The sequence below is a fragment of the Scatophagus argus genome, chromosome 5 (assembly GCF_020382885.2).
Source record: "Scatophagus argus isolate fScaArg1 chromosome 5, fScaArg1.pri, whole genome shotgun sequence".
Lineage (NCBI taxonomy): Eukaryota > Metazoa > Chordata > Actinopteri > Scatophagidae > Scatophagus > Scatophagus argus.
The window spans coordinates 4,695,341-4,722,417 of NC_058497.1; the positions used below are offsets into that span (position 1 = coordinate 4,695,341).

General features: G+C 40.3%; 1 protein-coding gene and 1 long non-coding RNA gene across 2 annotated transcripts; both read right to left on the minus strand.

The window, feature by feature from the left end:
* Nucleotides 1-3,058: 3,058 nt before the first annotated feature.
* Nucleotides 3,059-17,934, minus strand: alp3 (alkaline phosphatase 3). The gene is made up of 11 exons (XM_046390221.1): nucleotides 17,668-17,934; nucleotides 15,954-16,070; nucleotides 15,473-15,588; nucleotides 15,062-15,236; nucleotides 11,208-11,380; nucleotides 10,946-11,086; nucleotides 9,617-9,686; nucleotides 8,288-8,422; nucleotides 6,605-6,796; nucleotides 4,786-4,902; nucleotides 3,059-3,753 (listed from the first exon to the last, which is right to left on the minus strand). The coding sequence occupies exons 1-11, from the start codon at nucleotides 17,741-17,743 to the stop codon at nucleotides 3,443-3,445; spliced, it is 1,623 nt and encodes a 540-aa protein (XP_046246177.1). The 5' UTR covers nucleotides 17,744-17,934; the 3' UTR covers nucleotides 3,059-3,442.
* A 2,898-nt stretch (nucleotides 17,935-20,832) lies between these two features.
* On the minus strand, nucleotides 20,833-24,904 carry LOC124059015. Its single transcript, XR_006843354.1, has 4 exons — nucleotides 24,820-24,904; nucleotides 24,518-24,614; nucleotides 22,840-22,965; nucleotides 20,833-21,273 (listed from the first exon to the last, which is right to left on the minus strand). It is a non-coding gene; the product is annotated as an uncharacterized LOC124059015 (long non-coding RNA).
* Nucleotides 24,905-27,077: the final 2,173 nt, after the last annotated feature.

Below are 27,077 nucleotides of genomic sequence, written 5' to 3' on the forward strand. Positions count from 1 at the left end.
GGTGCTCTAGCGCCACCGAAAGGACGGCTGGGGTACAGGCAGCTTGAAGGTGAGGGGGGACCAGAGGAGTGCGGAGAGCCTGTTGCGCAGTACAGTATGCGACTGCACAGCTCGGAGAGCGTATGGCTGTGCTGGGAGAACTCGAGCAGATGCCGGCATCAGAGCCTGCAGGGCGGAATGTGTTTAGGCTGCATTACTTCATGTCACCTGCTATCAGCACAACAAGGTGCTTACAATAGATCAACAAAGGAAAAAAAATATCATATTTTAGCTTCCATTTGAAAAAGAAATAATCCGCATTCAGAGTTCATAAGTGGAATAGTATATAAAAATGAAACTAAATGGTAGGATACAGCTTTTAACATACTCCTCATTTATTTAGGAATTTGAAATAAAAGCTGGGACCCACCTTCAGTCCTAATCCAAACAAAATCTGTCTTTTTTTCCCAAGAATGGCTGTAAAAACTGAGCATGAGAGAGTAATAGTTTGAACAAAACAATCCCCCAAGTCTGACTTACTGCTTACTGTTTTTTTGTTTGTTTTTGCTTTTTGGGGGGTGGGGTTTCTGGAGCTTTGGGCCTCTCTTGATCAACACAGTCTTCACAGAGTGCTCAGAGCAAAATCCATCCAAACTCCACATGTACACTCACATGTTTCAGCCTCGGCTGACTCAAAAACAGCACTGCACTGGCTATCTTGGATATGACGAAATCATATTTGGTTTTATATGTTTCTAGTACTTGGCACATCAGCAGGTATTTCAACACATTTGATCACCTAAAACAAATCCAGCATGTACTCCATCTGTAACTATACAGGCAAGAGCCCAGTATCCAATAGTGAACGAGTGATGCTTCTGGTGCAAAACATTATAAGGTGTAAGATGTATTTGTTTTCTGTCAAGCCTGCCATCAAGCTCACAGCAGAGGAACAAGTCCAGACACCAGAACATGTCCTCCTATCCTCTGAGCAAAGCCATCCACAACACAAGCCAGCCAGTGCTGGAGTCTGTTAAGCAAAATGGTCAGGTAATGTGAAATGGCTTTTGACCCAAGCTGTGAGGACTCACGGTTCCCTTCTCCACTAAGCCCAGAACATCACAGAACATCAGTCCAGCAAGGTCAAGGCCAGTAAAGAGACTGAAGCTGTGTGCCAGGAACAGGTTTTAATATGTATTCTAGAGTCCAAGTCTCTCATAGTTCAGATGGTAGACAAGAAGGACACGTTGAGCAAGATTTTGTGGTTTATTGGAGGAAAATCTTGTGAAAGCAAATGAGGACAAATGGCAATGGAGAGGCGCCCGTCTGAGCAGAGAAACGCAAGAGAAGAACGAAGTGACAGATACTTTGACCCAGACTGAGGGCTAACAGGGGAGCTGTTGTCTCCAGTGGCAGGAGGACATGTCCTGTCCCCTCAGGGCTTCAAAGCAGAGTCAACAAGCCCTGGAGGAGAAGCAGCAAGTGTGGCACATGAGCATTAGAGCTGTGATGGACAGGAGTATTCATCTGGAGGAGGAGTAGGTGGAAAATAAGTTAGAGAAGTCTAGGAAGAAGGAAAACAACAAGGAGAATAAAGAGGCTTTCAGACAAATTTCTAATTTAGCCTAATTTAGGTTTCAGTTTAACTTTAGTATTGGACATATAGGCTCTAGTTTTCTTTTAATTGTATACAGAAATAATGATGCAACGCCTTCCACCCTGTATGGTGCATGTTTTTACAGGATTCAAGCATCTTTTTTGATTTTAGTTTTTAACCTGTTCGTGTTGTTTTGCAGTTTCATTGATGCTATTGTTGTCATTTGATCTGCAGATCAAAATGTAGACATGCCATGTTAATAATCTCTGTCCATCACTGAAATTGAAGTTTAATGAAAATACTCTTCAGTTAAAGTACAGAAGATATTTTATGTAGTAATGAATGAAAGAGACCCCGTAAGAGGGTCATCATTCATGATCACAACCTCCTTCCTGTGCATAAATACAACTTCAGTACCAGACAAAAGGGATCACACTTCCTCTTGCATCTCATCTCAGGCTGTTGCTCATCTCACTTCACTTTGCTTCACTCCACCATATGATCTACAAATGATTGAATGTGTGTAAAAGATGAGAACAGACCAGTTATCTGAAATAAAAATGATGGCCTCTGGCCAGTCTGAATGAGTACAAGGAGACAAAAGCTCAGGTCTAATAAACTCCAAACCCCAGCAGATGTCCAAAATAATTACCACAATCTGTCACCCAAAGATAAAAATAGGTGATCTTTAAATCTTTTGCATTATTAATGGACTGCTGTAGTAATGTCATCAAACCCAGTCGCCTCGAACCTCAATTAGCACCGCGGATATTGGACGAGAGGATCAAAGGAATCAGAAGTAATTTTTACACTCACCTTCTTTAACAGGTTAGAAAATTATTATTTTTAGAATTTGTAATCTCATCGGCCAAGACGACACCAGCATCCTGTTTTCTTCTTCTCATCTGTACAGTCTGACACACAGTATGCTGTTTTTGAAAATATACATCAAGAAGTAATGAGCAGTGGCAACCTCTTTCAAAGTGAAGCCTGAGGAAATTAACTGAAGGAAGTACTCTAAAACGAACAATAAAATAATTATAATTAAAAAATCCTCCTGTCATCAAAAGCTCACTGACTAACCACGTCTATCTTGTTTTTCTTTTGTTTTTAATCTGTATACAAAAAGAACTGAAAAACAGTCCTCCCAAATGAAAGTAATACAAAAGAAAACTAATCAATGCATTTCCCAAAAATGAAGAGTTGTTCCTTTTGGAAATCAGACTTTCTTCACAATTGTATTATGCAACATGCAGGTTTAAACATGTGATACTTCTAAACCAATCAGTTTGTTGCTGAAGCCTATGCTCGTTGCTGTATAAAATCTTAAAATCTAACAAATTAAAAATTTTCAGCTAAATTAAAGGATGTTCCTTTGTAGTTTAAGGGGGTTGTTTTATTTCTTTACTTTAGAAATCTACATTACATTAGTTGAAAACATTTTGTGATTTTCAGTGACAAATGCAGGTCTGATGAAGTGCTTTTGTAGAATATCAGAAGGAGGGATACATTTTAATACATTACACTGATAGAATATATTGACACACCAGTTCTCTGTTTAAGAAGCCCTTTATTGGTTTGACATGGGGATTCAGTAGAGTGGCAAAGTAAAGATTACTTTTCTCTTATTTTCTAAAACCAGGAAAACTTTAAATCTTAGTTTGTGACAACATAACCCTGGTTCAAGAAGCCACACACACAGACACACACACACACACACACACACACACACACACATATCTGCCTGCTAAAGTATCCCTGAGCAAGTCACTGAATCCCTGCCAGCTCTTATATGACCCTGACCTCTGATCTCCCTGATGTGGCAAGTGGACTGAGATCAGTAGGGTTCAGTGCGTAAAAGGGATCTTACATCAGCACTGTGAGTGCCAGCAGCACACTGACAAGGCTACTGAACAAAGCTGGGTAGCTACGAGCTGCTCCGTTCTTGTCGTTGGTGAGGGTGGTGTAAACCACAGGTGCTTCAGTTTGTCCCTGGCAGTGCCTCTGGTCGGCACCCACGCAGGCAGCATAGGCCATGGCGTGGGCAATGTAGTTCTGCTCCTGGACACCCTGGAACAGGTGGGCCATGGGTCCACGGGCAAGCACTGCGACATCCTCTCCACTGTGGGTGGTCGTAATTACGGGGGCAGCAGACAGCTGGATGTAGTCTTTACTTTCTGGAAAACAGACAACAATGTTGTATTACATTCGTGTGACACCTTTATCAAAAGCAATTAAATGCACTTCCGAACACTACATTAAACAAACATTAACAATGGATTAAATGACTATGTGTATGAAAAAGCAGTCAGTCATGGAGACGAACCCACAGAGACTATCATTCAGCACCATTGTTCCCCTCACTTCTACAGAGCATTTTAACAAGCTGCCACCGTGTGCTATCTCACCAGCTCCAAATAGGAAAGACAAGGTTAGCGATTAGTGATTAGTTGGTGAACATAGCAGACCATTTGGCAGCTAAAGGGAAAGATATTTCCCTCAGGAGCTGATGGAGATGAAAACAGAGCTAAAGGAGGAGTGAATATCAGACTTGGGGTCATCAGGTGGACCGAACCTCAGCTCCATATGAATGCTAATGCTGCTCTGCTCATGTCTGCTGGATGTGTGAATAGGCAAACTGGCAACTGTTTGCTAACACATTCACATAACTACTTTATAAGGTCATAAAATGTCAATGTTTCATTTCTGGGGCTGCCAAAAAAAGTCAGCTGATGCAGCTTTAACCAGAGTATGAGTTTTTCTTACTAATGCTGAAAAGATGAGGCGAAATGTTAACCATCCATGTGGGTAAAACAAAAAGACAAACACATGAATGCACCCACCTTTGATTCTTCCTTGAACAGTAATATATTGATTGTTGTTGTCATATTATCTAAACTGAACTGTCATTTTCTTTCTTGGTTTTTAAAACAAATATTGTAAATTAAATCAGAATAAATGTCAGAGAAAGAGAAAGTACAGCTGATTATATTATAAGGAAAGGTTATACTGTATTATAGGACATGGATCTAAACACAGTAGGGTAACGTTTAAAGGTCATTGCAGTTGTTCTGTTGGTTTGCAGCGTTTTTGTCCTCGCAAGCACTAAAGATAATGAAAGTATAGGAGTGATTATATATTACTGAGTTATGTATGTGAAGTCTGTGAAATTCTCATGGTGAAAATGAAGAAAGAGTGGTGTGTCTTACTAGTGTTGACATTGCGGATGTTCGGGCGTGTGCCATTGATGATTTTGTATCCAGGTCCGTTGCCATACATCAGTATGGTGTAAGGCTGCATGTCTGTGCCCCACAGGGGAGATTTACCTGGAAAATACAAAAAGACCACGGAACATTATCTTTGATTTATCTTTTTCATTTCTTCTCTCGTGTTAATCACATGTGCACACACACACACACACACACAAAATGAGCGGTCTCTGGATCTCAAGGGTGCTGCATGAGGTCTACAACTTGTTGAGTATCTCTATGTTTCTCTCCAGATGAGCCATTAGCCCAGTGAGTCTCCCTGCTGATGAAGAGCTCAGAGTTTCACAAGCACATTAATCACTGCTGCACCTCTGGGAGGAGGAGGTAGAAGAGGAGGAGGAGGAGGAGGAGGGTAAAATAAGGATACAACAGGAAGGAGAGCACAGAAAGGTGGGAACACAAGTGCTCAATCAATAAAGACTTTGAGGGTTGATACTAATATGTTTGTAGTCTGAATCTTTAAGATAATGAATATCTCCATGCCATAAATATCATAAACATTCCCAGGATTTTATTTTGGCCAGGATGGAAACACCTCTGAGACTTTAGCGAGACAGTAAAATCTTGAAAAAAACAAAATCTTGGTAAATCCTGGAATACTGACTGCAACCCACAAAATTTTAAATAATTTGTACATATCAGGCACCAGCTGATAACAAATTCAGCATATAGGAGGCACATAGAAATAAATTACACTGCAAGTGCTTTTTTAAATTACCCAGTAATTAAAGGCTTAAAGCCTTTCAATGTACAGACGTGGACCAAAAAGACTTAGGTATCTAAGGTATCTTAAACATCAGGTTTGATTGTCAAATAGATCCCAGTTGGACACCTGAAGAACATTAATGTTCCTCTGATATACTGACATCATTTTTAAAATATACACCTAATTATTATATCTACAGAAAGAGCTGTGCAGTTTTCCCAGGACTAGTCTAACAGTTTGAAACTGAAGCAGCTCAATGACATCCAGCCAACATTTATTTTAATATTTACAAATGTGCTTGTTCTACTGCGGCATAGATTGTGTGAATACATAAACTGTGTTCAGGTCCGCAATATGGAAAGTGAACAACATCTAAAAGAATGCAGGCAAACCAATACATTTGTTTAACCTTTGATAATGCCTTCTGTCCCTCTATGAATGCGACAGGTTCATCTGGGGTTTTATGCCTCCTCGAGGTAAAGGAGAGGGAACTGTGATGGAGAGGAGACAGAGGGCTGAAGGATTAAAGGTAAGGAGCAAGTAAGGTCGATAAAGAGACGTTCCAAAGGGAGAATAACAGGTGAGAAAGACTGACAGAGCGAGGAGAACTTTAGAGAGAATAATGTAAGAGAGAGAGAGAGAGGCGTCAGTGTCGATGGTCAGAGACAGGCAGAGGGAAGAGAGACAGGCAGAAAGCGAGGGACTGAAATAGAAAGGCGAGGGAGAGAAGGGCTGCCAGCTATATGTGTTTACCCGGGCTGTAATTGCAGGGGAGAGAAAGCAGAGGAAATGTCAAGCTGCTGGTGGCAGAGGCACACTGAGGCTGAGAGGAAGCCTGCAGTGCACTGTCTATTGTCATGGGATATAAACACACCTGGAGGGGGGGACAGATGGATGGAGCAAAGAATGCAAGGAGGAACGGAGGAGTAAGGGAGGATTTCTACTGGGCTGACATCTCTTGTCATGTATAAAGAAGGACTGAGCTGATTCAACCAGGCTGCAATACCAGTCAAGTCAATATTCTGAAAAAATGATTTGCAGGTTCATAATTACCCAGGATGTCCTGCCCTCGAAATGGGAATCCATTGAAGGTCAGAGGGTGTGAGTGGTCAGCCATCACTATAGTGAGAGTTTCATGCTCTTTTGTGAGTTCAAGGCCTTTGGCGATGGCATAGTCGAAAGCAACCGTCTCATGAAGGGCCATGAACGCCCGGCCAGCGTGGTGAGCCTGGTCAATACGCCCACCTGACCACAGAGACAGGCAGGGGTTACTGAGGAGGCGTGGTGAAGCAGCAACTTCTGGTACTGCTCTGTACTTTAGGTGACAGAGAGGAAAATTGATTCTTTCCCTCAAAAGACAGAAAAGGTGCTTGGGTTTGGAAAATTTCACAGTGTGTAAATACACCAGACTTTGCTGATTCTTTTATTATTATTATTATTATTTCTCTCTGTTTAATTAGGGCAAAAAAAGTATTTAGAGTTAAAACATTTTTAAAACAGTAATGTGATTCAACCTTCCAGATAGTAAACATTGTAAAGCTGTAGACCTGAGGCTTCAGGCTTGGCTGCTGTGAAGGACTTGACTTCGCATTTGAAATTTTGACCTGGCAAAAATTCCACGAAGAATAAAAAATAAGAGAAGAAAATGAAAGACAGACCTTTCAAGGCCACATAGCCCTTTCTTAAGGACCTCTGACCTGACTGTGACTTCTACTGATGAACCTCTGATGAACTGGCTTACACTTAAGACCTGACCCTGACTTGTCTCAAATAACTTGAGGCTTGTGTCTGAGATCAAAAGTTTGAAAAATCACTGAAGAGGACAGTGAACCATAGTTGTATACAGTAAATATTAGATGGCTGTAGATTCCAAAGTTAAACATTGGGAATCAAAAAAGATAAAAGGCCTTTCCCTTTACACAGAGATGAGCAAACACCTTATTCATAAAGATGTTAGTCTGAGAGATATCTCTTGGAATAAGACATAAATTACAGAAAAGGAGCCACTTTGCTCCACATAGAATTTTAGATTGACCCTCTTGCTGGAGATGCATGTATTTTTTTTAACTTTAGCACATTCTTCTGTCCTCTCCAACAGCAGTACAGTAAAATGAAATAGACTCCAGTTAATAAGTTGTGGTGTCAGTGAGCTGTCAGTGATTTGGGTGCACCATATGCCTGCTTCTATTAATACATTTTCCTGTTATTTTAAAGTCATTGTGAAGACACTCAGTGGCACCACGGAGTCCCCAGGCGAGTGCCTCAGATTAAAGGGGAGATGGATGAGGAGGCCGGTGAGGCGGCAGTGTGGAACAGAAACACGTCAGCCAGCCACACTCCACTAGCACACACTGCGGCAAACCCATTGAGCTGTATGCAGAATCATTGTCCAATCACCTGATCTTGTGCAGGTACACGCTGTTCTCTAACAAGGTTTATCACGAAGGCTGTTGCTACCAAGATGACCACCTCAAAACAACTCAACATCAGTGCTGATTTTGCTGTAAGTGTAAAAATGTTATGATGTTTTAGCAAAACACAACAATTACTACTGTGGTCATTTAATTGCCACTTGGGTTAGAGATCGATGATTCAATTGACCCATGTAGAGCAGTGACTGTTTTTTTCCCCCTGTTTTTAGCAGAATCATCACCTCTCAGGGGATGTCATTATCCAACCTTAGATGGATTAAGTGATGGGGACTGTATAGAAGGTTGGTGAAGCTGTTGTCCTCACCCTCCACGAGCAGGAAGAAACCTTTAGGGTTTTTCTGGAGGATGCGGATGGCTTTTTCTGTAGTTTCGACGATAGACGGGTCCATTTCTGGGTTCCTATCCTCCTCAAAGCGCAGATCTCCTGGTTCAAAAAGAGCTGGGGAGAGACAAGAACAGATCAAATAAAAAGATTTAACAACCATGTTTGTTCATGTAAGAAAGTTTGCTTTCTCAGCCCACACTGCAGCTACAGCAGAAAGGAAAGTCCCATCTTCCTCCTCCTCCTACTACTACTATTTTCAGCTTGATAAACCACAGTGTAAGGGTAAAATCAAAGTCGGTACAGCAGCATGTGAGCATGATGACTAAATCTCTGCATTTCCTCTGCACCACCACATATAGCAAAGAAGACACCCTAACGCTGACATCACAATACTGTCCCAGTGGACCACTGTTTCACTTGAGTTTAGAATTGCTACAGATGTCACACAAATTTCTGGATCCTAAATAATGTGTCATACACCTTTGTTTTTCCCTAAATGAGAAGTCAAATGTGCCATGGGAAGTTTTCTTGTAAGCAAACAAAAGATCTGCGCATCTGGTGCAGCTGTGCCTCATTAGGTAGAGCAAGTTGTCCCCTCATCTGAAGGTCGCGAGTGAATATGTGAATGTCTGCGAGCTGCTTTGGATAAGAAATGCTCCTTTTCAGTCGCAATGATGAGCTTCACAGACAGACACTGAGTGGTATGAACCCTCTCATGTAACTTTTGGGCAGAGAGCAGTTAAGTATATTTTCCAAAATGTGGAATTAATTTTTGAACTAGTAAAGTTTGGTGTAGCAGAACTATTATCACTATGGTTAAAGAGTTTGGTCTAATTGGAAAGTGTCACGAGATAACTTTTGTTGTGAATTGGCGCTATATAAATAAACTGAATTGAACTGAATTAAATATACCATGTGCACTAACTGGGAAAGTGGGAAAGACATGGTTGACTGGAAAAATATTTCATGTAAGTAATGATTGACATGGTCTGTTAATGGTATCATGATTACGTTATTTTAAATTAAAAGTGGATACTGTTCAAAGGACATTTACAAGTTAAAGGATACGATTTGTCCTTTCTTTGCCTTTATACTGTTATACTACTACTGTTTGCCTTCATTTTTCTTTTCTGTTGTGGATCAGGTACAGGTTCAGGTCTCACATGAGCAAGCCAAGGACTCCAGGCCTATGGATATTATATTCTTCAAGGGGTTGATGGGAATGCTTTGCCTTCATGTGCCATTCAGCTGTGGTGAAAAGCAAGGCATAAGAAGACAAAAGAGAGCTTTAAAAAAAAAAAAACTCACCCATGAGGTAGTCTGTAGTTTCAGGGTCAACAGCGTCAAAATCAGTTTTATTCCACACATAGCGGGCTATCTGTGTGACACACACACATACACACATTGAATAGGAGGCAGGCAGTCTCTGCGCTTGTTGTGAGTCACCGTGTGGACTTTTTCTTTCCCGTGTGAGTCACATTCTCTGGCGCTCTTGTGTATTACTCGTAGGTCTCTCAGCTGACAATGTTACTGTCTTAGTATTTATACACTGACGTCAACATTGTACAAAAAACACAAGCTGAGAATTTTACACTCTATAAGCAACTTCTGCTTTCACTTCTGGGTGATGATATTGATCACCTATGTTGTTCTTGCATCAAATTTTGTGGCAATTATTGATGGATAACAAAGAACAAAGTCATTCTGGTGGTTAAAATGTGTGTGTTGCATGTAGACAATTGTTGCAGTCAGGAAAGACACACTTCAACAACTGATGCACTTTGAAAAGTATAATCTATGCATGTTTTTAGAAAGGAAATCCTGAAAGAGTGGGTTCACCCAGAAGGTAAAATAAATAATTTCTCACTCACCCCTTGGTGTCTATGCAGACATTCTTAGTAGGCTATTAAGTGCAGATGTTTTTGGATATTCACCCCTAAAAATTCTTGACTTTGAGACGAACAGTTCATGGCACTGATTCCACCATTGGGTATCATTACACAAGATGATGTATTTAAATGAGCAGCAGTCAGACCTCATATGAATGAACACAGTAGACAATTTGATGGAAATGTGGCTTCAGCTTCCTCATCGCTCCACTCAGACCTGATGTTTTCATCTGCTGCAATTTTCATCTCCTCAGTGGAAGATTAACTCTTAGTGCATTCATTCATATTTATTTTATCATTTGTGTGTATGTGTAGATTTTTTTCTCATTTAAATACAAAGCTAAGTATGTAGGTTGCATTGAAAACTATTTTCATGGAGAGAGCCACTTATATATAAATCATAAAAATTGCATTTGTGAATCCTTTTGTGCTCAACCACAACAACAAAGCAATACCACTAAAATACTATAGTGCCCTGAAATATTACACCACAGTGAGCTGCAAGGTGAGAAGTTCACACACTAGATGGCCACAGAAGCAGAGCTTTCTCTCTGGCTGTGGTTACTTTCTTAGCCATGAAAAAATGAAAATGTTCTTGAAGGCTTGTTAGTTTTGATTTCACACCTCGCTGCCCTCCAGTACCCATTATTTTGTAATTTTGCAGCCTCCCTATTGTATGAGACTCTTCCCTGAGGCTGTGATGACTGAGTTTTCTTTGTCACTGTGTCCAGTTATACGCAAGTGTTACCTTTCCAGTTTTCATGCTCTGCCACTCATTGATGAGGTTACGTCCGTCTTTCCTTTTGCCCCTGGAGGAGAAATCCCAGGGGTATTCTGGGTCCTTTGTGCCCGTAGGGGTCATGTACTTTCTACCGCCACCAATGATCACCTGGAAACACACATGGGCACAAACACACGCACACAATCAAATGTAAATTGTCCTCTCTAAAACGGAATATAATTGTTAAATCTGCTGACATGAGAGCGATCTGAGATATGGAGAATCGTACATCTATGTCGATGTTTTTGAGGAGCTGGGAGGAGATGTCAGTGCAGCCGTCCCTCTTGGCAGCATCAGGCATATCAGCATCACTGTACCATTTCCTGCTGGCGCTGTGAGCATAGCTGGCTGCTGGGGTGGCATGTTGCACCCGCGTGGTTGTTACGATGCCAACAGACTTGCCTAAAAGAACAGCATGTTTCATGCTTAGCATGCAGTAGGAGTATACAGCCCATCCGTCCATTTTCTGTACTTCATTTATATATGCACTGTACATGTACATTACTATATGTACATCATACATTCTGCTGTCCATCCATCCACTTATCTTCACACCTAGGGGCAATGTAGAGCAGCCAATTAACCTAATGTGCATGTTTTTGGGATTGGGAGGAAGCCGGAGTACCTGTAGAAAACCCACATAGAAGGGCCCAGACCGGGATTCAAACCTGGAACCGTCTAGCTATGAGGCGACAGTGCTAACCACTGCACCACCGTGCCGCGTGCATTCTGTTGTATGTCTGAGTAATGTATGAACAGCTTTCAGGCTGAGGTCTAAGCAGCTGGCATTAATCAACAACTTTCTCAACCCTGCAGGTGTGGTGCATATTATGATTATGTTCAGGTATGGGATAGTAATGGTTCCTTTAACCACCCTGATGCCCAACATTCTGATGCTCTTTAAATCCCTCCTAAAGCCCCCCAGTGACAGTATGTATCTCAGTGTCCCTGGGTCGCTTTGCTTAATGGACTATAAGCAATCCAGACAGCTCTAGTATTCACTGCGATTGCATCATTTTACTACAAATGTCTATAAATGTATAATTTGAAGGATGCTATAATTACATTAAATCTAAACCTGTCTGGGTAAAGATTTGTGCTTTTGAACGATGCTGTGTTTGCTGCCCCATCTGCTCAAAATTTTGAGTATAGTCAGGAATGTGCTCTGTTGTACCTATAACCACAGTGATGTCACAAGGTCCTGGAGCACACCTTGATATCACTACAAAAAGGTGAGAAGTTTAACCACTGGAGGTCAGCAAAAACAAGATTTTCAGGGGATGCTACTGAAGAACAAGTTTCTCCTCAATTCAGTGGTTACAGGGCCACAACAATTACTTCATTGACGCTTGCTATAAAAATAATCTGCAGTCATTTTCATGAACAATTCATTTTTGAGGAAAAATATTTTCTCTGTTTTCAGGCTCTCAAATGTGAATATTTGCTGGATTGTAGTTCCCTAAGATGTGATACAGGAAAAATGAGACATCATCATGAAAACATCACCGTGGGACTGTGATCTTTACAGTCTGATGGCATTTACAGGCTAAACAATTCATAATTCATTATTTACCATAATGGTAAATTTGCCCAATCAAAATTAACTTTACAGCACTTGGAAAAAGCAGTTTTCTCTGTTTGGGTGATTTAATTTTATTATTCAAATAGACTTTAGAATTTCTGAATACAAAGACAGACAAAGGCAGATGAAGACAAAGGCAACAATTAGGAAAAGTAAAATCACACACACACCCACCCACACACAATTTGGTGTCACAAAACTGCTTTTGCTTCTTCTTTCCTGTCGTGAAAATCATCTTGTAACAGCTATTATGAAATCAAAGACTAAAAATACCTTCCTTGTACTACATAACACACACACATTCGTACACCTGAGTGTCTGTCTCCAGTGCTGTGCAGGGATCAGGGCCATGGTGCCAAGGTGTGCTGTGTGTGTGTTATGAGATATTTATGGCCGTTGATAACATGGGAACATGATAAGGGTCAAGGTGCTTCCCTTTGCAGCACATTACCCAGCAGTGTAACCTGCAGCTGCATGCTGCTCATGCCTCTGGATCCCCAGTGGCACCTGTAATACCATTCTGATGCGCTCACAGCAGAGCACTCAGCTGTAAAATCGGGTTTTGCAGAGGCTGTATAAGACCTGGGGGATTTTCGTTTGTCAGGAGCCAGAACTAAAGTGTGACATGGCGGGGCTGTGTCAGGTATCCACCACTCCCCAACAAAGAGTCACAAAATGCCATTTGTTGCTTCAGTCACAGCACCGCTTGGAGACATCCTGCATTTTTATCCCCTCAGTACTGTCAGTAATGAGCTGTGTCTGTTCATGTGAGTCTGTTTATACAGTACATGCAGACAATCATCAGAGTAACACCTGTTGTATTCGTTTGGCATTTACAGAAATATAATAAACTGACTGGTCCAGTTACTAATTAATAAATTAAGTCTTTTTAAACAAGGAATACTTTTATGTACTATCTTGTCTGGTATATTCTTCTACTATTATTAAATAAAATCTTATTTTTACTCAAGTTTGGTGCAAGGTATCTCCTTGGATGTGACCTTTACTGGTGTTTAGTCATAATTTATTTTAATTCCCTTAATACTCTGTACAACTTCTACCATTATAATTGTTACTACTATTGTTATCATAATCACCATAGTACCTTCTGTATACTTCATCATCATCATTATCTACAGTTTCAATACTTGTGGTATACTTCTGGTAGGACGATGGTGTGCCCACACTTAATTTTACTTACAAAGCTTTTGAGAAACAACCTTCAACAAGACTTCCTCACATCCATTTGAATTGACGAAGAATGGAGTTGTGGGCAGTAATTCAGAGGTCTGGAGTCAGGCCGACACTCCCTTATTAAAAAATGAAGGTCTGGTCATCTTGCTGGCCCCATCCTCTCCCTTATTTTATTCTCTTATTTGTAATGTCACACTGTGACGATTCAGAATGACTTGTTAAAATAGTTCATCCAATCAAAACCTTGGTGAAGCTGTGAGAGGTACTAGCCTTATTAACATCGTTTAAATAGCATCTTCAATGGAAAGTCCATCTCAATAAACAAATGATAATATAGGATGATAATATCTATCTATCTATCTATCTATCTATCTATCTGTCTATCCGTCTATCTGTCCATCGATATCTAGATAGACAGATAAATGCCCCAGTAGAACACTTTGCTCCCAGAATGCAGGTCTGCTAGTGGTTTCCAGTATCTCTAAAAGCAGACTGGGAGGTAGAGCTTTGAGCTACTGTGCTCCACTACTGTGGAACCAACTCTCTCCATGGGTCAGAGAGGCAGACACTCTGTCCGCTTTTAAGTCCAGGCTGAAAACATTCCTCTATGATAGAGCTTATATTTAGGGCTGGCTCAGGTAACTGAACCATTTTATAGCTATGCTGCCATAGGCTTAGACTTCTGGAGGACACGTCAGGATACAAGGATCCATCTCCTCTCCACTTCTCTCCTCTCCTTTCCTTCTACATACAGTATTTGCTGTTTAGTCTGGCCTTGGTGTCTCGCACTCTCTCTGTGTCTTCACAGATTTCTCCAGAGCTCCATCCACCGGCACCAACCTCCACCTGCATCACCTCCTTCCCTGTGCTTCTACCCTGCCTGCCGTCCCTGCTCATTAACCAACCTGCTGGTCCTGCTTTCCCTGTTCACGGCCCAACCTGCCCACCAGGAGCTGCCTCCATCAGCTCTCCTCTGACTGAACATTCCCCATCTATCCTGTATCTCATGTTGTTAACTGCTTTCCTGCCTGTATAACATCCATTGCACATCTGCCGGTCCTGGGTGAGGGATCCCAGGGTGAGTCTGTTGCTCACCCTGAGGTTTCTCCCATTTTTTTCCCTGTTAAAGGTGTTTTCTGGGAGTTTTTCCTTAGTTGATGTGAGGGTCTAAGGACAAAGGATGTTGTTATGATGTTATGTAAAGCCCTTTGAGACTGCTTGTAAAAATGGGCTATACAAATAAAGTTGTCTTGTCTTGTCTCTAGATATCTGAAGCACTGTTTTCTTTAACATTGTGTGGGGTTTACCAGCATCTTTGGCCCATTTCAAAATGGATGTGACCTCGTTGCCCTTCTGAGACTTGCAGATTCCGTTGCGAGCCGCTGCACCAACTCCGATGATGTTCAGGTTGGTTTTCACTCCACATAGATAGGCTGTGGCTGTGGCTGCACTGTCAGCAATCTGGAAATCTACACTGTAGGTCTGTAACAAATCATAAAGCCAAAGTAGTGTTTTCTGGCTACATGAATTAAATTTTCTTGATCTGACAATTTGAAAGAGAGCACATTTTTGTGTGATGTGTAGCTGGACAGAAGAGCAGTAGGTTACTTGCCCGGATTATGAGTAGATATGAATCCACTAGGCAGTTGTGTGCAGATATCACTGTATCTGTTAATTCATTTATTTGTGTGTGTGTGTGTGTGTGTGTGTGTATGTACCTTAGCTAGTCCCACGCTTGGAAAGGTGTCCATGGTCATCACTGTCTCTTCTCCGGTCTGATTCTGCAGCTGTCCCTTGAGGATACGGGCTGCCGTGTAGGTTGTGATTCCCATACCTGATGAACACAACACACACACACACACACACACACACACACACACACACACACACACACACACAAGTCTTCTATTCATTCCAGCCTCGATAAAACCCCCTCTACTATGATTGAAATGGTCTGGTGTGTGGTCTGTGCTGTATGTTGTAAAGACAGAAGTCTGTCTGTGCTTAGCTACAGCTTTGAAATATCTGTTATTGAGTTATACATTGGTGAAACACACAGGAAACAGGGGTAACAAGGCCCACATTATTATTATTATTATTAACAGGTCAGCCACAAGTTTCTTATTCTTCTGGTCTTGCCTTTCCAGTCAGCCAAACTGTCTAATGTTACCATGAGGAAACGACTGTGTTGTGACCTACCATCACCAAGGAAAAACAAGATGTTCTTGGCCACATTGGTGTTGAGCTCCCTGTCCAACACTGACTGCAAAGTCTTCTGGGCCTGTGACCTCCAGAACTCCGGATTCTCCTCCTCAACTATTGGCAAATGCACAGATCAGACTGGTTTTAGTTCAAAAAACGATGGTATCATTGATGTAAACTATATTAATATACTGGTTTTCTTAAAAGTTGGATTAGTCAAACTCTGCTTTGTGTAAATGCTTGCAGGTTTAAAGTGCAACAAACAAAAGATAAGGATATACAGCGCAAAAGTTTGAGATTAAAGCACAACAATTGCGCATCTCACTTTCAACCCAAAATGTGACTGATACAGAGAGTCAAACAGCCATTGTGTGTATACAGCAGAGGTCAGTGTGAGCAGAAAGTTGTGTGTGTATATTAGCAAGTTTGTTTTCAGCTGCCCTTCCTCTCTCATGTCTATTACAGTACATCTCTCCATGCTGTAACACGTAGTTTGACACAGTACTTTACTAACAAGCAGAAAATGCTGATAACAGCCGGTTGCATAACTCTGCAAGCACTGAGTGTACTGGTTTGAAAAGTTTAGAAGCCCCTTACAAAACAAGCGGAGAAGAAAGTGTACAAAAAATGATTGTAAAGGATGAAAGAAAAGGTGGAAGCTGAAGAACCATTAAAGGGCAAAGGGAAGACTGAAATGAGGGTAAAAGCAGAGCACAACATGAGAAGAGAAAGTAAGCCCTGAATGGGTGGTAATTAGTTTTAAAACAGCACACAGAAAAATGGAACAAAAGTCTAACTCCAGGGTAAAAAGCTGAAGATCATACATCAAGCTCAACATTTTCAGGCCTCTATGATCTGTGAAGGAAAAATCTGCAGTTTTTTTTTTATTTATTTATGTGAAAATTTATGCAAGATTTACGAGCATTCGCTGCAGAAAAATGCAGTGAAACACTAGTTGAAACAGTTGAAGCTGCTGTTAAGTGGCAATCGAAATACAAATACTTAAAGAAGTTGAAATAGCTATTTTGGAAGAATTGGAAGAAAAAGAATATCAGTTGGACAAAATTGCGTACGAACAATGGAAATTGTCGGACAGAAGAACTCGAGACAGACGGTTGGTACTGTTCAAAGGTGAAAATCCATCATCCATCTAATTGTTCCTAAAGGGTTAGCAGTTAGTCCCTTGAAAAGACATGAAAAGCAGTGGAAATGCATGTTGAAGCTTAAAACAGTAAAGTTGATTCAAGGAGTAAGTTGTAAAGGTAGAAGAATCACCAAAGACACTTCAGCAGCTGTAACTAATGACAATACAGGCACACAGGATAAAATGTGAACTTGAATCGTGGAAAACCTTTAAAAAGTATGACAAATGCCTTGACCTTCATTTAATATGATAAAGCACAAGAGGTGAACACAGGTTTGATGAGGTTTCTAGAAAATGCGAGGGATTTGTGGAGTTGACAAAGGCATGGCTGGAATAGTTAGAATTGAAGTATTCCAGTAGCAAAAGAAGTTGATAACTCAAAAAGTATGAAAGATAACAATAATCTGAATATAAGCATAGATCCTAAATAAGCAGAGCATTTTGAAGTTTAACTTGAATTTCCAGAAGAATGTATAAAGACGTTAAAACCTCCCAAAAAAGTGTCCCATAGAAGAAGTGGAACAACAAAAATGAAACATAAAGAAAGAGTGAGCATTTTTGTCTTACCTTTGGCACTTGACAATCCAAAGTCAAGCAACAGAAAGAGAGCCAAGATGGCCACTCTTGTCAACTCCATGGCCATGTTCAAGCTGGAGAAGAGCTCCTCTAACCTTTCCAAGACTCAGCTCCTCAACTGAAATGTTGCTTGTCTCTAATCGCTCCAGCTGCCAGTCATCATTGACAACATGTCATAAACGCATAATAACCCTTTGGCTTTTGGTCATTTTATGACCTCTGACTTAAAAGACTGTGTCATGATTCAGTTAGCATGAATAGGTTACTAAAAAAAATCCACAAATAACCACAGGACTAAAATAATAAATAATAGAGCGAATCAGCAGTATTCTGTATATGTGCTGGTTTGATCCAGCAAACAGCGTTTGACAAACAGTTTAAATCTAAGGAATTAATTATTGACAGTAATTAAAGCTTTAAGTGTTTAATGATAGATTTTATTCAGAGCATTATTTATGATGCTGTGTGTGTGTGTGTGAGAGAGAGAGAGAGAGAGAGAGAGAGAGCTTTTGAATCATAAATGCTCTGTATCTGACAGATAATACAGCAGGGTATACAGTTATGTAAGTGAGAAAGTCCACTGAGGCTGAGCTGAATAGCACAAACAAACTCAGCAATCTATTTTCCAATGAATACATTAGCTAGAGAAGATTTTTTGCATCTGCAGTCATGTTTTGTTTGATTGTTTGTAAAAAATTTCTCCATCGCTGACATTGATAAAAAAAAAATAAGAGGTAACATGACAACTTCAAAAGCATGTTTTACTTCTTTTTCAACTGGTACCATGTGTCACTCTGATAATGGAACATTTATCAGACACTGGATGTTCCAGATGAGTTCACTGATTAGCCTTGCAAATGTGGATGGGGCACTGATAACAACGACTAGGTAATTTGTTATATGCAAAATGGGATTTTGCTCATTACTGTCAATGGAAGCAGGTAGCAAATTAAAGGAAAAAAATGAGGAGAGATTCAATATATTGTATTTGGGTGTCTCTTAGGTGTGAACCTCATTCATACTGAAGAGCAAAAGAATGTAGAAGACATTAAAAAGAGAGAGACTCAAAAATATGAATCAGCTGTCAAACTAGAAAAAGGTGGCACACCATCAAAGCAGGCAATGTCTCTACAGCCACACATTTTATTAAAATATCACTAGTGATGCATTTCAGCCAGAGGCAGTTCCTTAAAGACAGAGTAATGTTAATGTCGCAGACTTAAAATATCCAGAACCACACTTCCCATTTAAGTCATTCATTTAATTCAATTAAAACCTCAACTCTTCACTCCTTATTAATGTGCTGCTATTTTTTCCCCTGGTGACTTCATTGAGCAGTGACGGTAATCCTTGTGTAACAGTACAGTTTACATATATAAGCTATACTGAAAATTTTCTATAAGAATATAGTTTTTTAGAATCTATAAGTGAAAAAAGTTAAAGTGCTAAATTGTTAATAGTGTTTATGATGTAATTCTTTTATCAATCGTAATTCTTTTATCAAAACATTTATATCAATCACATAAGCAACAGGCAAACTTCCATTTAGGTTGACGAGGTAACCTCCTACAGTGACAGTGGGCCATTATTCTGGTTTACTGAAGTCTTATGAGGCAGTTCTCCTGCCACTTTGAGCTACATGCTAATGTTAACATGTTAGCATGCTCAAGATGTTGAGGCTAACAAGCTAATGTTAAGAAGATATATTTATCATGTCAACTGCACTGTTAGTTGAGTATGTTATCATGTTAATAAATTACCACCAAACATCAAACTGAGATTGATGGGAATTAGGGTTACAGGAATTTCACTATAAACCAAAGCACCAGGAAATTTTTAGGTTTTGATCCAATAGTGGCGAAAGAGCAAAAGTTGGAGGATATGCAATATTAGGATCCATCTACTAGGGATCATGAAAGTCTGTACAAATTTCAGGGCAATCCGTTCGGTAGATTTTAAGATACAGCGCATCCAGAAAGTATTCACACCTGTTCACTTTTTCCACATTTTGTTATGTTACAGTCTCATTCCAAAATGGATTCAATTCATGTTTCCCTCAAATTCCTACACCAAATACCTTATAATGACAAAGTGAAACAAGTTTGCTTGAATGTTTTGTAAATTTATTAAAAATGAAGAACAAAAAATGTAACATGTACATAAGTATTCACGCCCTTTGGCATGACACTCAAAATTGAGGTCAGGTGCATCCTGTTTCCAGAAGTTTGGAACCATCAGGACTCTTCCTCGAGCTGGCTGCCCAACTAAACTGAGTGATCGGGGACCTTAGAAGGGCCTTAGTCAGGGAGGTGATCAACAACCCAACGGTCACACTGACAGAGCTCCAGTGTTGTTCTGTAGAGAGGGGAGAACCTTCAAGAAGGACAACCATTTCTGTGGCACTTCACCAATCAGGCCTGTATGGCAGAGTGGCCAGACGGAAGCCACTCCTGCATGGAGTTTGCCAGAAGGCACCTGAAGGACTCTCAGACCATGAGAAACAAAATTCTCTGGTCTGATGAAACAAAGACTGAACTCTTTGGCATGAATGACAAGCGTCATGTCTGGAGGAAAGCAGACACTGCTCATCTCCTGGCCAATACCATTCCTGCTGTGAAGCGTGGTGGTGGTAGCATCATGCTGTGGGGATGTTCTGCAGCAGCAGGAACTGGGAGACTAGTGAGGGTCGAGGGAAAGATGAATGCAGCAATGTACAGAGACATCCTTGCTGACAACCTGCTCCAGAGTGCACTGGACCTCAGACTGGGGCGAAGGTTTATCTTCCAACAGGACAACAACCCTCAGCATACAGCCAACATCACAAAGGAGAAGCTTCAGGACAACTCTGTGAATGTCCTCGAGTGGCCCAGCCAGAGCCCAGACTTGAACCCTGTTGAGCATCTCTGGAGAGATCTGAAAATGGCTTTGCACCGACGCTCCCCATCCAAGCTGATGGAGCTTGAGAGGTTCTGCATTGAAGAGCGGGAGAAACTGCCCTAAAATAAGTGTGCCAAGCTTATAGGATCATATTTAGGAAGACTTGAGACTGTAATTGCTGCCAAAGGGGCTTCAACAAAGTACTGATCACAGGGTGTGAATACTGTGCTATATTTTTGCTTTATTTAATTTAATAAATTTGTTTTTATGTCATTATAGGGTATTTTGTGTAGAATTTTGAAGGAAATTTTTTTTTACTCAGATCGTTCTCAGCGTCTTTTTGTATCAGTTGTTCTTCAATTTGACATTTAATAAAAGTACCTTGTGTTACCTTTAGTAGTAAAAGGTGGGATTTATAAATAAACCTAACCTTAAATTCAATCTCATACACTGAAACACACAAATCTCAGAATGCTCAGAGGCAGACCACAGCTTCGTGAAGGAGAAGCACAGTGCGGCAGCTGAATGGCATGGTGCAGAACACTGCAGGTTGAGTGGAACTGGCTGACATGTTGTCAGTGACGCTGGTGAAGCGAAGCGACCACACTCTCTGTCCTTAATGGTGTGGGTCTCAGCGGCCTGCAGGACAGCAGACTGTTGCACACACGCTGCCATCTGCTACAGAGTTATGATTCATGATGGTATGATGTAAGCTCATTACTGTACTGTTTTTCCCTGTGGGAAAAAAACAGGTTGTGTCAGCAGGTAGTCAGGTAGAGCAAAGGAAAAGGGTCAAACATAGCAAAAGAGACCATTCTGATGTTACAAAAACACAGTACATGAAAAACATGAGTTTGACATTTTTTGGAATGATCCTTTTCACTTATTTTGCTGAATGTTAGTTGACAAGATTGACAGCACTGTTGTGTATGTTCACTAACCCTGCTTTCAATTTGCACTTGCAAGCTGTAAGTTTGGACGCGGAGTGAAACCACATCTGTTAAAAACTGAGCTTCCTTTTTTCCTTCTATTTGCCACATCACAAGACATCTCATTTGTAACGTTATTCAGCCATTGTTGTTATAGCAATATCAACTGGTTACAAGCTGCACCGGTCAATTAACAACAAATTACACAGTATTTGACACCTAACAAGACTATAGCTATGTGTCCATATGCAGCAGATGGACAGTATTGTGTATACGGCTTACTAAATTGGACACAAAAAGACAAAAGCGCTAAAAACATGCGAAACCACAGCCTTTGTTTACAGTTGAGGCTCTGGGCAGTTTTATCTTGATTTGCAAATTCGGTGTCCTCTGAGATCGACTGAGTTGACGAGTTGGAATTCCAACTTTGGAAGTCGGAAAACAACTCGGAAAACGACTTACGAGTACAAATCGAATGCAGCACAACTCCAGGAGCTGGTTAGCTTAGCATAAAGACTGGAAACATAGGTTAACAGCTTAGTTGACTCTTGTTTGAAGTTTAGAGATGTTGGTAGGCAGATTTTGTTGGAATCATTCCTATGTGTCCTATATTTATATGGCTCATAATTGGAACATGGAACAAGTCGTATGTTCCTGGGGTCTTATGTTCCCAGCTCTACATATGAGCTCTCCCAGGGTACTATGTTACCGAGGTCCTATATTCCCCTTATTCATAAGGCACGTAATGGGAACATGACAGATCCACCATGGTAATATCTAGTTTAACTTAACTTAAAAGTTTTCATTCAGACCAAGAGAATCTATTGTTTGCAGAATATTTTTACTCTATACCCTATATTCCTTTCTATCAGAAAGAGTATAGCTGGGCCACCACTCAAAATGGCACAATAAAGCTCCAAAGTGGAACATTTCCTACTGTATGCCCCAGTAGTAGCAAATAAGATTCTCTTGTATGTCTGAAAATGGCTTTCAGTGATGTCAAGGATACTAGAATAAGGCAAGGAAAGGTCAAAGCAATCAAGTAAAACCTCCCACATTTAGCTGATTGGTCTAGCATCTAGCTTTGAGGCTCATTCCTGTCCTGCTGTTTCAGACTTGTTCCAGAGCTTGGAGTAAAGACTAAGCTTGCGAGATTTATGGAGGCTCTGTGTCAGTTTTTCACTTATAATGTTCTGTCCTTGTCCTCACTGAAGAAAGAAAAATACCTTTGGACTCAACTCATCCCACCACCTACAGCAACCTTCAGACTATGCTCGACTGTCTACACTGAGTTGCATTGGCACCGATCAGCTGAGCAATACATGATAAAATGCCAATACAGAGATAAAATGCTCACCATAAAATAGATGTGCTTTTCACTGCAGTCATAGAAGGAAAAATCCCAAACTACCACAGTCCTTTTTTTCTTTTTGGCTTTTGTCTTTTGTTTTTAGCTGTTTTCCAAGGACATGTGCTGGCATGACTGTATAGACAAGACAAGACAACTTTATTTGTATAGCACATTTTTACAAGCAGTTTGTCTCAAAGGGCTAACACACATACACATGGCTGTTGAAACAGTTAACTGAAACACATAGACACAGTACTGATATTTACATTCTCAGACTCATATGAACACACTCAGAAAAAAATCTACATCTGTGGATTTGCTTTTAGTTTTTCACTCACTGAAAGTGTAGAAAAATACATTTTCACACAAAACGAGTGTTTTCATCAAACACAGGTTGTAGCATGTGTTGACAAGCAGAAAGATCTCATATGAAAATCAGTTTTAACTGCAAGTATTACATTTTAATATGTTTTATTCCTTGTTGTATGAGGTAAATTGATTATTCAGGAAATATTCACAAGATGTCAGAAAGAACGACTGAATGTGGGTGGTATATAAAGGGTAATGGCTCCCTCTAGTGTATTAAGGGTAGTAAATACCAAGGCTCAACTTGAAGTGAGTGTGAGGAAGAAGAGACAAATGCTGCCTCCCCCTCATTTTGCAGCAGGGGCAGGGCAGGAGCTTGCATTTTACAAGTGAAAATTGATGAAAGGTTTGTATGCCAATGTCAATATTTCCAGACTAAGTATATCTAAATTTGACTAATTTTAGGATGCCAAAAGTATATAGAAATATAGATGAAATCCTGCAAACAGTTCTAAAACACTCAACAGATGTGCACAGTAGCTTCCCTTATAAACCAAAAGTCATTAGCAGGCAGCAGAGGCAGATAAATGCTACTGAACAAATGTATACAAAACTGTTTGCAGATGGCTTCAAATGGCATTCCTGCAATATCCACAAACCATCAGGCAGGGGTGCAGTCTTAAGTAAATGACAAACCACAATCTTCTCTTTATGCAAACCTTCTGCTTTTTCAGATGTTCAGACTGAATCTTAGGGTTTTAGCCCCAGTGGAGCAAAACCTTACTGTGTTCATGCTGGTTTATTATTATTATTGTTATTATTATTATTATTATCTGTAGTAGCAGCTTTGTTAAGGGCTTTGTCTAGCAGGAAAATGGCCAGAACTCATTAATGATTTGTCCAGTCATCATAAATCTTGGTACATACCTTCAGATTGTGTTTGGAAAGAAGCATTTTCAGCTCGACCCACCAGGGAAGCCAAATACCAAAAATGTATATACCTCTATAGCCAAAAGACAGAACAAATTTGCTGTGCATGCAGTATTAAGAACATGCCATAGTGATTGGTACAAGTGTGAATGGCCTGTCACATATTTCCTCATAACTAGAGATGCCTGTGAGTAATCCAGATTAAGCTCACTGGAGATATCTTGTGCCATCTCCTAAACATACACACACACAGTCTCCTTCAAATCAAAGGAAAGGGAGAGCACATGGAGGAACTTTTGATTGCACACAGTTAGTGATATAACTTAAGACCAGTTAGTTATAACTGGTCTCAGTCCTTCTTTAGACAAAAGTAAAACAGATTAAAGAGCATATCCAGAGACTAATAAAAGAAATTTGGAATAAAACATTCTCTGTTTCAGATACATACCTTTGTGCAGTTATACTTTAACAAATGTCCTGAGATCCTCCAATGATCCTTGTGATCCTTTCCTACATATATCACTCACTGAACTAACAGCTAAACTCTATAATAGAATAACAGAAGCCATCATAAGTCACTTTCTTTCCCGTTTTTTTTTTTATTATTTTAATTACAGAGTGGTAGATCTCTTTTAAAAAAACAAGAAGTTTCCTTAACTTTACTGTCAGATATGGAGAAAAAAAATTATTGACTCTGTAGAGTCTGAAGTGTACCAAACTGAACTGTACAGTCCCCATGTGACTTCTTACCTTTCCGCAATACCTTGTGCAAATACGCTTAGGAGGGATTACAGTGGAACGATGGCGGTACCTCTGGTAACGGAACAGTGTGAAAAAAACGGGTCCAGCTGACTGCAATACTGCAGCTGAGAGAAAGCAGGTTAAAGATAAGGCAATTCCCCCGAGGCTGAGCATGTCAGCACGGAGAGAGCAGGTCTTGTAACAAGTGCGATAAGCTGATAAGGGCAGTTTAAAATGATGGCCTGGCCCTGGGTGAGGTTACACAGAGGTTGAATTACAGGCTACTTCTGCTGTAGATCTGTTGTGTTTAGTACAGCTTAACTGAGAACATCTGAGTTTAGGTGTTTCCCTGAGGCAGATGGGACTCCAAAAGCCTGTGGGCTGTGCAACAGAGCACAGCAGTGATCGACTGCCCACAAATGCTGACGATGATGATATTCTCAGATTTTTTTTTTTTTTTTTTGGTGTTCAACAGTGTTTGCTGAGCATACACACTAGTTTGGACCAAGACGCATTTAGAAGCACACTTTCTATTTGTGGTTGCTGGTGGGGCTGACTTAAACTGGTGAATTTACCTCTGTACCACAAGTAGAGTACAGGCTTATTCACGGATGTTGAATGTTCCCTGCTCTGATGAATAAAGCAGTGATGGACAAAGAACCTTTCTGGACAACTGTTGGACAACAGTTGAAAAGCTGGCTTCTATGTTACTGCTTCTCAGGGTAGTTTGACTCTCCAGCTCATCTGACTGTCTTTAGACTGAGAGAGGAAACTGGAGCATTGCACATTTAACCTATTTCTGTTTTGTGAAGACTGTAAAGGAGGTGCAAAGCACATTTTGTACCTCCTTGTAATTTTTTTTCATTGAAGTTTGCTGATATTTTGTATTTTTACCTTGTTTTTCTGCATTCATTTCACTTGATAGAAATTCCCTTATCAATCACATGGTTGACTATCTATTTTGCTATTTTGTGGTACAGGACAACCTAGTTTCAAAGCTAGCAATAAGTTCAATTTCACCTCCAGCTACTGTGCTTGATACTGCTGAACAGCTTTACCAGCAGGCTGTTTGTCCCAACACACTGTGCCTCAGGGACATGAAGAAGCACCAATCCCCAAACTAGGACATCACTTAAAGACTAACACGTTAGCAACCACATGAATTTATACTGGTTGTTGAATTGTGAAATGTTTGTTAAAACAAAAAAAAACATTCACCTTACCAGTCCATGTCCATGTAGCTTAGAATATGGATAGGAAACCAAAGTATTGTGTCAGCTTTGTTATTATTATTATTTTTAATTAATAAACAAAGATTGATGAGAGAACCGCTGCAGATAGCTAAGGCCTCATTTTCATCTGCTCTACAGTCAGTAATCATAGAACACTGGCCATTTTAGAGAAGTGACTCCTAACAGTCGAAAAAAAGGCCTTATTAGTGCTTCTGCTCCTGTAGAAGAGTTGAGCGTCAAAGCTCATTGCTTCATAGTTTGATCTAAAAAGAGCAAATGGAGTTTCGACAGTGGCCATCACGTGACATACACCATATAGACAAAAGTATCCACACACACCTCTTTCTTATTGAGTTCAGGTATGGTATGGGGCTGTTTTTCAGGGGTTAGGCTTTGCCCATTACTTCCAGTGAAGGGAAATCTTAATGGTTCAAGACATTTTGGACAATGCTATGCTTCCTACTTTGTGGCAACACTTTGGGAAAGGCCCTTTTCTATTCCAGCAATCTATTCCGCAAAAATTTCCACAGAAACATTCCAAAATCTTGTGGAAATCCTTTCCAGAAGAGTGGAAGTTGGAAGAGTGGTGGCCCAATGCTTTTGTCATTTGGGAGTCAACGACAGCAGTCATCCACATGACAACAAAGAATCTCCATGTGCAAATAAAGACTATGAGATAAGACTCTCTTCTAAGGTTAAGAAAAGTACCTTGATTTAGTTTTCCTCTGGTAAGCAGTTGAGTTAAAATTTGTTTTTGTAAAATTATGAAGCCAGCATAACACTTGGACACAATGTCAAAAATGAAAACAAAGGGTATATACAACGCAATAAAAACCAGAGCCCTGCAACCCACAGAGCTTATTTTAAATGGTTTGTTGAATAGAAATATCAGGCTTGTACTGCTGAACATTAACTTACAATGATGTCATCAACTCTGCTGTGAAGCAAAGCAAAGCAACCAGAGAAACCAGAGAGGCCAGAGGCCACATTAGCAGGTGAATCAGCCTCCAGAAAGTCTTAACAAATGTACACAAC

What these genes read in the sequence shown, in the direction of transcription:
- alp3 (XM_046390221.1), bottom strand. Translation starts at nt 17,743, where the DNA reads ATGGCCATGGAGTTGACAAGAGTGGCCATCTTGGCTCTCTTTCTGTTG. An exon ending in CTTGTTTTTCCTTGGTGATG is followed by an intron (nt 15,589 to 15,953) that starts GTAGGTCACAAC and finishes TGTGTTCATCAG; the next exon opens with GTATGGGAATCACAACCTAC. An exon ending in TCAAAAACATCGACATAGAT is followed by an intron (nt 11,087 to 11,207) that starts GTACGATTCTCC and finishes GTGTGTTTCCAG; the next exon opens with GTGATCATTGGTGGCGGTAG.